Raw genomic sequence first — 14,031 nt, forward strand, 5'->3', positions numbered from 1 at the left:
TATTGCTGGGTGTATTCTACAGCCACAGAGACACTGATTACAGGTGTGTGGGGAACTGTTAACCAAATGCTTCCTTATTTTTGCACTCATTCACCTTAGAGGATGGCTGCTAAGGCATAGTTGAAACTCCTTACCTGTGCAGGATCTACAATACTGCTTTAAAATGGTTTATAACAGTAGTGACAACTGTTGGGGCCCAGGACACACTCCCTATGCAGTCTTCAAAGTGTCATATCCTGCTTGGTGTAGATTTGGCCTTGGTTTTGTATGCATTTTCTTAAGTGTCAAAAAAAAAAAAACACCTCACCTTATCTGTGATTCTTGGCACTCACTGCATACACATTTGAATTGTTCCAGTGACGTTGTTAAGACCAGTTACTTCCTTCTTCACCATCAAGTCCTCAGACTCATTTGCCCAGATAGATGTTTAATCCTATTGGCTGTGATAACACGTGATTTATCAAGGACATTGCAGTGCTGTATCTTGGGTGCTCACGGAGAAGATGACACAGTGAATCCAATCAGATTTCACAGCAGTGTACACAAATGAAGCTTTACCAAATGAAGCTTCACCTACGAGCTTCAGCACATGAGGCTAAAATCCCTCATCCTTACCAGGGCTTCTGTTTCTGGATTCTTTGCGGGATTAAGATTAGCTCCTTTTACATGGGTGGACACATGCTTTGAATCAGGTTCCTTTCTTGGCAAGTTCTGTATTTTTCATTTTACAGCCACTAGATGACACTGTGGTTACAGCAGAACTGTACAGTTTCACTCGGCCATTAAAGAGGATTCACATTTATTACTGCATTATCCTTTTAAAAGTGCAATAAAGGACAGAAAGTGCAGGCGATGCCCTGGACGTTGATGATGTTGTGTAAAAGACCTGCAAACATTCATGAGTCATCAATCATGAGCATGTAATAAAAAACCTCCTGTAGAAATGCTCTAAGGACAATGAATTCAAAGAAGGATAAGTAAAATGGCACAGAAATGGGGGGGAAGGGCTCAGCAAGGTGGATTTGTTTCACCGAGCTGTAACTTGTTTCACTGGGTTGTATGTATTGTTTTAAAAATGAATATTAAAATGACAGAGTTTTCAGTACAACCCTAATTTACTGTCCCTGTTGGGACATCCCATTAGCAGGTTTAGAAAGAATGTTGCACTTTTAGGGGCCGGAGGGGAAGTCTGGATGATCTCAGTACCAGCAGATGCACATAATGAATCCATTGCCGGACTTTACCACTTCAGAACAATGGTAGGGTGGAATCCTATTGCTGGGAAACCCCACCCCATCCCCATTTCACAGCCCAGGAGCAGCCTAAAAGGTAGGAGGGCATTTTTGGCTATGGTGGCGGTTTCTTTTTCTTCTCTTATCTTTTGATCTTTTAAAGTTTAAAACAATTCTTTCTGGTGGCTTCAAGCCATGCAGAGCTGCTACCATTTGCAACCAGGTGTGTTGCCATGTTTCATTCAAATGCCTCTGGAATGACACTGTGTTATGATATAGTGCCATTCCAACTGAGGCATAGTTGGGGGAAAAGACGGCCTGCTGCCATATTTTTTCCCCCAGAAATGCCTCAGTCAAGATGACACACTGTCATGATGTAGTATCGTTTCAAAGGCATCACTGAGGAATAGGTTGGCCAGCTTGGGCACAGATTGCAGCAGCTCTGTGATGCTTGAAGCATACCGGGGGGGGGGGAATGGTTTAAAGTTTACACACACACACAGACACACACACACACCAAAACAGCTGCCACAGCTTCTCTAGTAAGCGCCTTCCCTTGAAAACTGTTCAATTTTCTCCTGCGCTCATTTTTGTCCTCCCTTTTCCCCACTCCTGAAAGGCGTTGAGAATCCGGGCTGGCCCTCGCATGAAGCAGGGTGAGGCCCCTGCATCAGGTGGTGCAAGGGGATGAGTGCCAAATCGTGCTGCTCCTGCTCCCCTTCAGGAAGGTCTGCTGCCACAAAAGAAGGTGTTCTGGAGAGCCCCGTTAGCTGTTCTCTTGCTGTGGCATGAGTTGCAGTGACAGAGTAACAGATGGGGCTCACTGGAGCAGCCACCTGCCCTCTGTTTCCCTCATTGTGCATGCCCCCCTACTTTTGATGCTCCCACCGCATCAGCTCTATGGGGAGCCGCATGGCTGGAAAAGCAGCTGCAGGACTCTTGCGAGAACTCGTCCAGGTCCCACAAGAGCTCGACACAGCAGCTCTAAGAATCAAATTCATTGTGGATGTTTGCATTAGGAATGGACACATCTGTCAACTGGGGTCTTGCCCAAGTGCTCTTTTTCCAGATGTTTAGCCTATGCCATCCTGTCTCTGCATCAGTTTGCACTTCTAAAAAGATCCTGTATAAAACTTTGATTCATTTCTCCTAATATATGCATTTTGTAAACATTTTTGTCTAATATGTACATTTTTGCAAGCAATTTCCTCCAATATAGTGTATTTTGTACATTATTTTCCCTAATATATGCATTCTTGCATGCACTTTCCCTAACATATGAATTTTGTATGCATTTTTTTGATGGGAGATCGCAAAACTCGAAGTACAAAAATGGAAGGATGGCTAGGACCAGATCTACACCAAGCAGGATATAGCACTATGAAAGCAGTATGAAAGCAATATATAAGAGGCAGGAGCCACACGACTGCTTTATAGCAGTATTGAAGTGCGCTGACAACTGTTGGGACCTATTGACACATGCCATATACCGCTTTCATACCGCTTTCGTAGTGCAATATCCTACTTGATGTAGATCTGGCCTGTCTTTGCATATTGGTTGGGAAAGTGCATATTAGATAGCTTAGCATTTAAATACGAGTTTTAAACTTCTTCTCCATCCCTAGCTTATATCCCATTCTTACTCTGGACATTTAAGGTACAGTCCACCAATAACTCCTATTTAAGTGAGAACTCATGCATAGGACTTTCAGAGGAGAAGGATGATCGTGGGGCGGGGGAAACCCTCCCACCCTAAAAAAAAGAATACACTACTAAGTTTGAGAAGATAGTTCTGTCTATGTAGCTGTAGCATATTAGAACAGCTCTTTTATCTGAACTACCCATGATGTGTAGTGACTGACTTCAATATGGAGGGCACAGAAAGGAACGTCAGTGTGGACAAGCACATGACACCTTGTCAATGACACTATTGACTATAAGGAGTCTTCCTCTGATGTTCTTTTCCCCCCTGATGTCTTATCGTGACATTCACAAATGTCTTCTAGGTACACACAGGTGTACTTTTCTTTTTTAGATAATGCATGTCAGCTACTAGTACACACAATGGATACTTGATTCAAGTATTCTGTGCTGTTCTGTTCACCAATTCAAACAAACTCCACTCAAAGTCCTTACAAGTCACCAAGAACACTTCTATTGATTCCTTGACCCTGTATTAATCGATTTCTCCTTGTTATCATAGTTATATGCAAGCACAAGGCATAGTTTACCTATTCTTAATGTTGGTCTATTCCCTGTTTTGTGCAATTTTTTGTTGCGTGCGGCAAATGTTTATGTGAGCAGGTTGTAACTGAATTTACCTTTATTTCGAATATAACAAAAGTCCTAGTTGGCTGTTTATGTTAATACTATACATACTTAACCTTCATTTCTACAGGGGACTCTAAAGAGAGAAATTCTAGAAGCATAATTCCACTACACATCCCCATAAATGCCTCCAACATAAACTCAGGGCTGAAGGGCTTAATTTAAGCTGAGACCCACTGGGAGCCAAGTTCAAGCCATGGATGAAGGAATTTCTTATGCTTTGTTGAGACAGAGCCAACAATTGTATGCAATCAATAGAGACTGAACAGTTCAAGTGCAGAAGTAGAGCTACTTAGGGTCAAATGCTCCACAAATTTCATCTTAAAAAGAGAATCACTCAGTAGTTTCACGAACAAGGGAATTTCACCCAAGCCTTGCCAACAAAGCTTTCTAAAGTGTTGAACTGGGAGTTGGGAGATCTGGGTTCTAGTCCCACTTGGCCATGGAAACCCACTGGGTGACTTTAGGCCAGTCACAGACTCTCAGCCCAACCTACCTCACAGGGTTGTTGTTGTGAGGATAAAATGGAGCAGAGGAGGATTATGTATGCTGGATAAAGGCGGGATATAAATGAAATAAAATAATAATGTAACCCTGCCCTACGCAATCTGCACATATCTGCCTCAAATGCAATCAAGCTAGAGCTAAGCTGAAACAACTCATGTATTTATTTGTTGCAAAATGCCTCTATCTTGGTGAAAATGTTTGCTTATTTATTCATCTTAGTGAAAATGTTTGCTTATTTATTCATGCTGCTTTCACTGTCCCTTCCTCAGTCTCGTGACAACATCAAATAGACAAACCTAATTGGCTCATTTAACACCTTCTTTATGGTCATTTCTGTGCCCGGTGAAGACTTTTTTATTCTCCCAGACTTCTAACAAAATATGTATTTTTAATATTCTCAGTCATTGTGGGTGTGAATATCTGTAGTTACCTCTTTTTTATTTCCTGTGGCAATTTTTAAACTCCAAATTCTTATTTATTTATTTATTTAGTATTAGATTTATTTATATTGTTGTTATTCTTGTTGTTGTTGTTGTTGTTATTTATTAATTTCTTTTCTATACCACCCCAGAGCTGAAGCTGTCTGGGCAGTTTACAACAGTTCATAAAACGATATCCCGCCTTTTCCCTCCTCTCCATTTTATCCTCACAACAACCCTGTGAGGTAGATTCAACTGAGAATCAGTGCTTGTGCCCAAAGCCACCCAGTCCCAGTAAGCTTCATGCCCAGTGGGAACAAGCACCCAGGTCCAGTCCAACACTCTCCCCACTACACTATAACTTGTGATCAGTGTTATTTTATGTGTTTTATTTTGTTTTTAAATTATATCGTATAATTTTGTGCTCTTAGCGACCCAGAAGACAATGATATTTGGCATCTTCATATAAATGCAGTGAGTAAGTATGTAAGTAAGAGCCTGCACAGTGTGAAGTGGTACAGCCCTGCCACAGGTATACCACCTCAGCCATTCCTGGGCCTTAGACAGTATGCTGCATCAAGCTAATAAATACCTCAGAGATTGATAAGTACCATTTTGAGAGAGATGTATCCATTTCATATTATTTTTATAGACAGACAGTTATGCTTTCAGTCTTAGGTTGAGCACATCTCAAATGTTCCAGTTCCCTTCAGAAAACAAACCTCTCCAAGAACCCACTGCCACCAAGAGCTTCCTGAAAACACACTTCACACTTAAGAATGCCAGTAGAGATCAGCTTTACCATGAAACCAAGGAGCAACAGTATTAGAGTTCCTTTCAAATCCAGCACGGCGTGGAAGCTGTTCTTCTTTGAACCACTGAATTATGACTTCTCTGGAGAAAGGCCTTGAAGGCCGTTCCCAGGCTTTGCTGTATTAAATTAAAAAGAAAAGGAGGTTAAAGCCATGCAGAGATTACTGCACAAGAAAAAAAGGTACTCTAGCTACAAAAGAAAAGAGTTTTTCCCCTCTTAAAAAAAAAAGGCAATTATTGCTTATAAATACTATTTCCCAACCTTCTACATGACTCCTCTAGTCTGTGAGGCAAAATAAAGTTGTAACTGGGTATTATGTCTAAAAATGAAGTAAATTAGGGATCTCTCTGAGAATATATTGAGAACCTCTCTGGAGTAGTTTTCACGAAAGGTTTTATGTATCTGCTTATGGAGCACATTTGGCAGACATAGTACAGTAACCACAGGAATGCTGTCCAAAAATGACTTTCCTGTGGGAAATGGTTGCTGCCTTTCTGATAACTTTTACAAGCCATTGTACCTGGCAAGACAGGTTTCTCTAGTGGTTCACATTTATTACATTGTAAATTTATCTTACCATTTACCAAATAATAACTTACACACACTACACATTAAACCATGTACTAAGCTGATCATCCGTAACATCCTGCTAAGGATAAAGAAAATAACACCTCACATCTGCTCCCAGTCAGAAATCTAAGAAACAAGAGAGGTGGTAGAATTTTCTTCTCCATTTGGAACCAAGGGCAGTATCCACTTCAATGAGTTTACTTTATGTAGGACTAACGTTGGATACTACCCCAAGTACTTACGAGTTCACTGCAGTAAGTGGCCACTTAGTCAACTGTTGGCTGTACTCACCTTTACAATTATGAGAAAATGTCCTTCCTCATTAAAGGTTTGCAATAGGTAAACATGTTTAATCAATTAATCAGTTAGAAACCAAGCAATTGATCAACTTAAAAGCCTTTGATTGAGATACAGCTCTACCTTTAATGCCCCAGTCAGGTATTGGTTTAACAACTTAGCCACTATGCTAAGTGGAGAGTAATTTTAAATTGTACCTATATTTCATGGAAATAGCACACTGAGGTGATGTCCAGGTTAAAGGTGGTAGAACAAGCAATGTTTGAGCTCATCAAAGTTCTCTGTTTTCCACCCAAATGTTTCTCACCTTGTTCTCACTTCCAAATGCAGGAGCCTTTTTTTCTGAGCAGGAAAACTGCAAATTTTCTAACATAAAAAATGTGCAGTTTTCCAAGCATCCCCCCTAAATGTGCACTTCCCCACCCCATATGCTAAATCACAAAAATAGAGCTTGTGGGCAGGGGAGGAAAGCGCATTACTTAAGAGTGCACATTTGCACAAGTGTGAACTTTTGAACACAAGCGCTCCTGCTCCTGCTCATGTTCAGGGTTGTGAACGGGAGATGTTTGTATGATTTGCGAACAGTAACGAAATTTTTGTACATCCCTATTCCAGGTTCACCCTCTCCACAATGGTATGGTGGAACCGGAACGTTCATCGACATGTTTGGTGCCTTGGCAGAAGTGTGGTCAGAAATCATTCCCATGCAACATATTACGATAAAGGAAATACTTAATCTTCATCAATCCTGAATTACCACTCAGATGATCGACACATTATTTAAGTGGACTGTTAATCCACCTTTCCCTTTGTGAGCATCCAAACAGATTCAATATTCAGCTCCGGACAAGAATCAGATTAAGCATCCTACCTGCTTCTGGGATCATATCGTAATATCACTTACAGACAGACAAACAGCTTTGGATAAGTACAGAATAATTGTCATCCCCTTTAAAATATCTTTTTGGCCTCACTTAAGAATTAACTACTACTGCTAAATTCTACACTAAAGGGCAACACTTTAGAAGATTAAGAACTCGAAGATTAATTATATTCCACAGTCTTTCAAATTTATCAGTGTTTATTGAGGAGTCTCCTTTATTTACAATCAGAAAATAATGAGAGTAGTGCAACTCACAAGCAAAACATAGCGAATCCTCTGCCTTTTAGAGACTTTTTTTAAATTCCCTAATCACGCTGGGAATGCCAGCAGTCATTAGAGGCAAGATTCTGTATCAAAACGCAGCGAGTCAGAGAGATTGCTTGTCAAAGCAGAGCACAAAACGCTGAGCAGGAAGGGAGTTGGGTTCCTTTTGTCCTGCTGGGTTGCCAGACTTCACAAGAGCAAAGACTGACAATCACAATTCTTGGCATTAAAAATGAAAATACATATCGACGCAAAGAGACCTGCTTGTACTTAGTAGGACATTTTTTGTGGTTGTAAATTTTAAAAAATAAACGAACAGCATGTTATAGTTCACACTAGCTTGTTCATAACCCCAAGACTAATTAATAATATCATATGGTGCCATGTAAACCCAGGAGGAGCCACTGATAAAACTTTGCCTAATTCCATATGCTGTGCTGGGTTTCTTTTCCACTGTTGGAAATTTACGGAATTTACCAGACAGGCAAGGGATCAATAAAAACACATCAAGAAGGCATTAATTTTGTCCAAAGAAAACTCACACAACTAGAGTTGAAAATGAACATTGGGAGGAAATTCTCAACCAAAATCTGCCAATTTGGTTTTGCTTGAAACAGAGCTCCTAATTTGTTCCATTTCCTGGCTTGTTGGGAGAGACATAAACCTGGCTCCTGGTTCACCTGTAACACTAAACAAATTATGTATGGGAAATCTGTGGATTGTTCAGCCATTCCATTTTACAGCAGGAGCAATTAGGCAGCACGCACCAGCCAGCTGCCTCGCTCACAGTAATCCTCGGGTTTTTTTTTAAAAAAAGTGTGGTTTTATCTTGCAATGCAAACTGGACCAATGGTCTGGAAGTGTGATTGCAAATATAATGGGCTGCCAACAAGACCCAAACTTTTTAATAGGGAGGACATTTTTATGGAAGTTTGACATTGTTAAGGAAAGTTTTGAAGGGCAAGAGAGAAATGGAGGTTGGGAAATTAAATGGGAATGGGGGGGGGAATGCATGTGATAGATAACAATATTTGTTTTGCATATTGCAATGTTGATATTAAAATAAACACAATGGGTTGAATCTAGACTTGGGCCAGATCTATACCTTGAGCATCATCAGACAGAAGGAAAATTGTGTTTCCCTATCATCGCTTTCGCCTCCTGCTGCTGTCCCACAATAGGAATGAGCAACTTTTCCTTCACACAGGGAAGAAAGAGGAAGTAGCAATGACCATGTGGGCATTTTTATCACGCTGCTTTTCCTGCACACAGCAGGAAATGGAGGCAAGTTTAATTTTTTTAAAAAAACACCAGACTTACTGGGTCTTATTTTGTTGCAGAAAAAAGACCAGAAGGAGAGGGAGATGTGCAGGAGGTGGACGGCATTGTCAAAAGGACCCACGAAAACCCGTGAGAGGCCAGTATCGAGCGTGCGATAAAACGCTCATCTGATGACGCGCCTTGTGTCAAATCCTTATGAATGTGGAATATAAAAGCAGAAAATAACACTAAGAAAGCGGTATATGGACTTTGGATTCTGCCCCAACAGTTATCGGTGCATTTCAATACCGCTATAAAGCAGTAGTGTAGATCTAGCCTTAGTCTTAGTTCAAGAAGACTCACTGAAATCAATGGGACATACATTAGTCATGATTCACCAGTTACTGGGGAACATGAGCAGAATGGTTCTGTTGCACTGCTTGTGGGCTTCCCCATGGGCCACTGTGTGAACAGAAAGATGGACTAGATAAACCTTTGGTCTGATCCAGCAGGGCTCTTCTTATGTTCACTTGTCCCATTGATTCCAATGGGTCTATTCTAAGAATCTGAACTCTATGTATCGAAAAAGCACTTCTCAAAAATTCCATCATACCCTACCACAGTGTTCTGCACTGCAAGGTCCGAAAGCCATTGGTGGCTCCCAATCAGCTCAAGTGGGGCTCTCCACACCTCTCTCTCTCTCTCTCTCTGGAGTAGTTGCTCATTCTCCACGGGGCCTTCCTAGCTTTGCCTTATTATTTGTTTTAGCAGGGTGGTGGTTGCTGTTATCTGGGCTACAACAAGAGGCTTCAGCGTTGAGGTATCAGGAGACCTGCTGCTCATAAGATGCAAGGTGGCTGGAACAGGGAGGCAGTGAAAAGGAGAGACAACATCTCAGGATGTAAAAAAAAATAGTTTTATTCCTCAGAGTAGTTTTATTCCTTTGAGGATTGTGTATGCCACCTTGGGTTCCTTGGAGGAAAAAAGGCAGGATATAAATGCTATTAATAATAATAATAATAATAATAATAATAATAATAATAATAATAATAATAATACATTTTGGCCCTGTACCATATATTTCTGGGCCTCCATCAGGGGTGAAAATTGTTAATGTAGCTTGCAGAGAATTCAGGAAAAAATATGTCTCCAAGAATAAATCCTGAGACCAATCCCAATCCAAGGACCAAGTGAGCCTATTGGAATTTGCCTACCTGGTGAACCGATTGGGGTGAGGCTTTGCGTGGACAATGTGGAGTGGGATGAGGAGGTGAGGTCCACAAAGTCTCCATCTCATTCTAGTGCATAATGTTTAATTGGAAGGAGGAAGAGGAGAGCCCCCTCAAGGACCCCAATTGGCCTCCGTGGCAGCCAATGGTCAGGAATGCTGGGAGGTATAGTCCAAAAGATTTGGAGGGCACCAGGTTGCCAGTTGTGGCCATATATTATATGGGATCTCCAGGTTCAGAGACATTATGCTTATGAATATCAGCTGCTGGTGGACAATCAGTGGGAAGAAAGCTGCTGCATTTCCCGTCCTGCTGGTAGGCTGCTTGGAAACATCTGTTTGGCCATGGTGGGAATGAGAACATGGGACTAGGTGAAGCTTTTTTGCTCTGATTATGCTGGGATGTCTTATATTCTTAGTAAAGCTGGGCTGAACGTCTTCTATTCACTTTATGAGGCCATTTGTTACCTGTGTAAGTGAAGTGGGGTGGGGTGGGGTGGGGTGGGGTGGGGTGGGGGGAACATTCAGCAACTTTTGAGGATGGGTGAATTCGAAGAATGTTCAGAAGGGTCTTTAAAGAAAAGGTGACTGAGTGCAAGAGGGTGTGTAAGTTGGATCTTTGACTAACTCATCTTTAAAGATAAGATTCCCCACCCCCAGGGTTAAAATTTGACAACCTCCTGAAGGTTTATTCAATCTTGGGGGATATTTTCATGCCCTATCCCCAATAACTTACAAAAATACTTTGGCTCGGCACTAGTTGTTATGAAGTAAAGTGTTGCACTAAGGGACACTGTTGCGGTTGATGGCAAAACCTGTCATTCACCCCTGTGTCATGATCAGGCCTGTTCCCCTTGGTATGGGGGAAGGAGTTTCAGCCTATCAATCAGAATCAGATTCTGAAGCTGAAGAAACAGGACTAGAAATATATCAGCCTACACAGGAAGCGGGAGCGGTGATTCTCACAGCCTATTCACCCACCAGGGATGAATCTTCACTGGACCGTATCAGTGAAAATGTTAACAACTCAGAGTCTGTGGGAACTCAGCAGTCCTCAAAGGGGGAAAGGGCTTCTTAGTTGGCTGATCCCAGAGTCCACTGCAGATTCAAACGGGCAGAGCTAAACATAGCCAAGAGGTGATCAGCTCGGCTAGCTTCTCACCAAAGGCTTCTTCAGAGGAATCCTCCCTTAAGTTAAAGGGTCTCAGGGAAAAACCTTCCCTTTTGTTGAAGGGAGAACTGTCTCGCTTAGTTAGCCAAGTTTTGCATAGAAAAAAGTTGCTAGTATTTATGCTCTCTTTAGGTGCGAAGAGATGTTTATTTGCTGAATAAAGCTTTGTAGATTACTTGGAAGACCTCTTTATTGTCTCAAACGGCAGCAGGAAGGCTTAGAAACATGTTACCCTGACTGGCCTGATGCCCCCTGGGGTCAAAGTCTCCACACAGAATGTCCTGCATCTGTGGAGGTTCTTTAAGTACTTGGGGTGTCTTATATTCAAAAAGAAAAGAACTGGAGGGAGATTTTGAAGATTATGTAAGGTGTGGAGACAGCAAATAACAGAGGAATATGATTAACTCTTGCTCACTCTCCTTAAATTACTCAGTCAGGAGATCATCTAGTGAAAGAGGCAGCAGGTTTGTGAAAAATAAAAGGAAGTATTCATTCATACCAACACACATTATCAGCTGATGGGAATTCATTGCCACAGGATATTGTGATGGCCGAGAGCAAAAATGCTTTTAGAAAGATTAGAAAAATAGATGGAGGACAGGTTTGTCAGTACCTGCTAGCCATAATAGCTAGAAGCACAACCAGATTCATGTCTGACTTAAAACTAAAGATATACTGACATTATTATGCTCTCTTTATGAGCTTCTCTCTGCATCTGAGCTATGGGAGCTGGTTACTATTGGAATACAGAAAGCTGAGCTACATGGATCTCCAGACATTTGTGTATTTGCTTATTAAAAGCAAGACCAACAACAAATTCCTTTCCCCATAATGCTAAATGCTAAAAAACAGCTTTTTCGACAACATTGTGGAATGACACCATGATACTGCCTTTTCTCCTTACAATTAAAACTCTCTATTCTCAAAACCTATTCATGTTTCTACCTTCACATCCTTGTTAGGGATGCTTGAAGAATTCATTATCTGTTGATTCCAATACAAACGGACACGATCAGCACATCCCAAACTAATGTGCAGATTGGAACTTAGTTCTCCACCAGTTTTTGCATTTCCAGAATGTTCCAATGTAGTCCTCAGCTTAAGAAAGTGTCAAAATGAGTATTTTGGGAGAAAATGCATCATAAAATATTATTTCAATGTATATTTTCACGTGGATTAAAACAAATCTACAGATTAATGAGGACATGGGAGAGAATGAGTCAACAATGCAAAAGTGACTCTGACTATAAACCAATTTGCTCATGCCTCCATCTCTATCTCCCTCAGCTTCCTGACGATCTGATTATCCATTTAATGATTCTATGTGTTTCCCCTTATTTGTGGAACTCTCTGGAACACGGATATGGTGCCACCTTTTGTTCTTCCTCCAAATCTCAGCCCCAAAGCGACTTCTCCATTGCCCATCTGGTTGAACCCCACAGTCCTAATTCTCAACGAAGACGAAGTCTAGGCATCCATAGCGACACGTCTTTCGTACCAGTCATTCCCCATGGCCAACGGCCTACATTGTCTTTGTAAGCTCTTTGATGCATGAATGTGTCTTTTGGTTATATTGTTGTCAAGTATATCTATAGTGTGCATCCAGTGTTGTGCAAGGGGACTTCTACTTGCACAATGATTTTAAAACTTATCCATAGGGCAGCATCCATCATCATGCAAGCAGACCTACATTTATGCAACTGACTTCTCTTCCCCCAGCATTCCCTCAAATCTGCCCCTGAGGGTCCCCCAACTCCAGAATTTTTTTTGGAAACATGTGGGATGCTGTAAAGGAGGAGAATCTTTTCCACCAATGGTGCCTGTTCTGCTGGCAGGCAGACACCGATGGATTTCATCTGTTGTTATTATCTATTATTTATTATCCCATTTATATCCTGCCTTTTTTCCTCCAAGGAACCCAAGGCAGCATACATAGAATAGCATAGAATAGCAGAGTTGGAAGGGGCCTACAAGGCCATCGAGGCCACAATCCTCATTTTAGCCTCACAACAACAACCCTGTAAGGTAGGTTGGGCTGAGAGTCTGTGAATGGCCCAAAGTCACCCAGTCAGTTTCCATGGCCAAGTGGGGACTAGAACCCAGATCTCCTGACCCAGTCCAACACTTTAGCTGCTACACCACACTGGCTCTGTTGCTGATAATATGAATATATAATAATAATAATAATAATAATAATAATAATAATAATAATAATAATAATAATAATATATTTCTTACCCGCCTCTCCCTTTGGATCGAGGCGGGGAAGAACAAAAGGATAGATTAGAATAATTGTGGTTATTGTGCTGCTATGTTTTATAAAGACTGCAAACATTAAGACAGCTTTCTAAATTATGTTTACCCAGTAGGGAGCTCTTGCAAAGAATTCTGGTACCATCTAGCAGTTCGGCTTTTACAAAGTTGACTTTGCTTAGCCCAAATAAATCAGTTTTCAAATATGTTTTGATTGTAGCAACGGAGAACAACACTGAGAGGAAGCTGAATCCATGGGTGAGAAATGCAAAATAAAAACAACAGTGGCAATACACCACTAGCGGTCAGAGAATACACATATTTTTTAGCCTCCTATGTGGGAGTCATGAAAATGCAATGACAGCAGCTCCAAATGGGAGCTGTAATATGAAGGGCTTTTCTACATGAGGCTGCTAATCTGCTATATCGACTTTCAGTCTCATCACAGAATTGGGATCCAAGAACTACACAGAGAGGGTTCCTTTCCTGCTTTTCTGCCATATAACATCTAGGTGGCACTGTGGTATAGCAGAATAGTGGAAATACACAAGTGACAAAGGCATTTTTGTTCACCTTCATAAATAATACCACATTTTTCCTGCCCTTTTTTTTTTTTTTGCAGAAACTGCTCTTTAAAAACAGAAACAAAACTGGAGAGTCATGACATTGTCTAAAGAACCCATAAACAATTGTCAGTATGGAATAACAATAAATGCTTGCTGCAGAAAATCTCATAGCATGGCTTACTACCCAGAGTCTCTATATTGCATGGAGAATCTCAGCAATAGTACGAGCTGCTAGAAAT

General features: G+C 41.1%; 1 protein-coding gene across 1 annotated transcript in view; it reads right to left on the bottom strand.

Moving 5' to 3' along the window:
- The window catches only part of SH2D4B (SH2 domain containing 4B), a 135,722-nt gene that overhangs the window by 43,988 nt on the left and 77,703 nt on the right, over positions 1-14,031 (bottom strand). The window contains exon 6 of the mRNA XM_063131661.1: positions 5,289-5,416. Within this exon, the coding sequence (XP_062987731.1) occupies positions 5,289-5,416 (128 nt within the window). The remainder of the gene's footprint in view (positions 1-5,288; positions 5,417-14,031) is intronic.

The sequence above is a fragment of the Elgaria multicarinata genome, chromosome 8 (genome assembly GCF_023053635.1).
Source record: "Elgaria multicarinata webbii isolate HBS135686 ecotype San Diego chromosome 8, rElgMul1.1.pri, whole genome shotgun sequence".
NCBI lineage: Eukaryota > Metazoa > Chordata > Lepidosauria > Squamata > Anguidae > Elgaria > Elgaria multicarinata.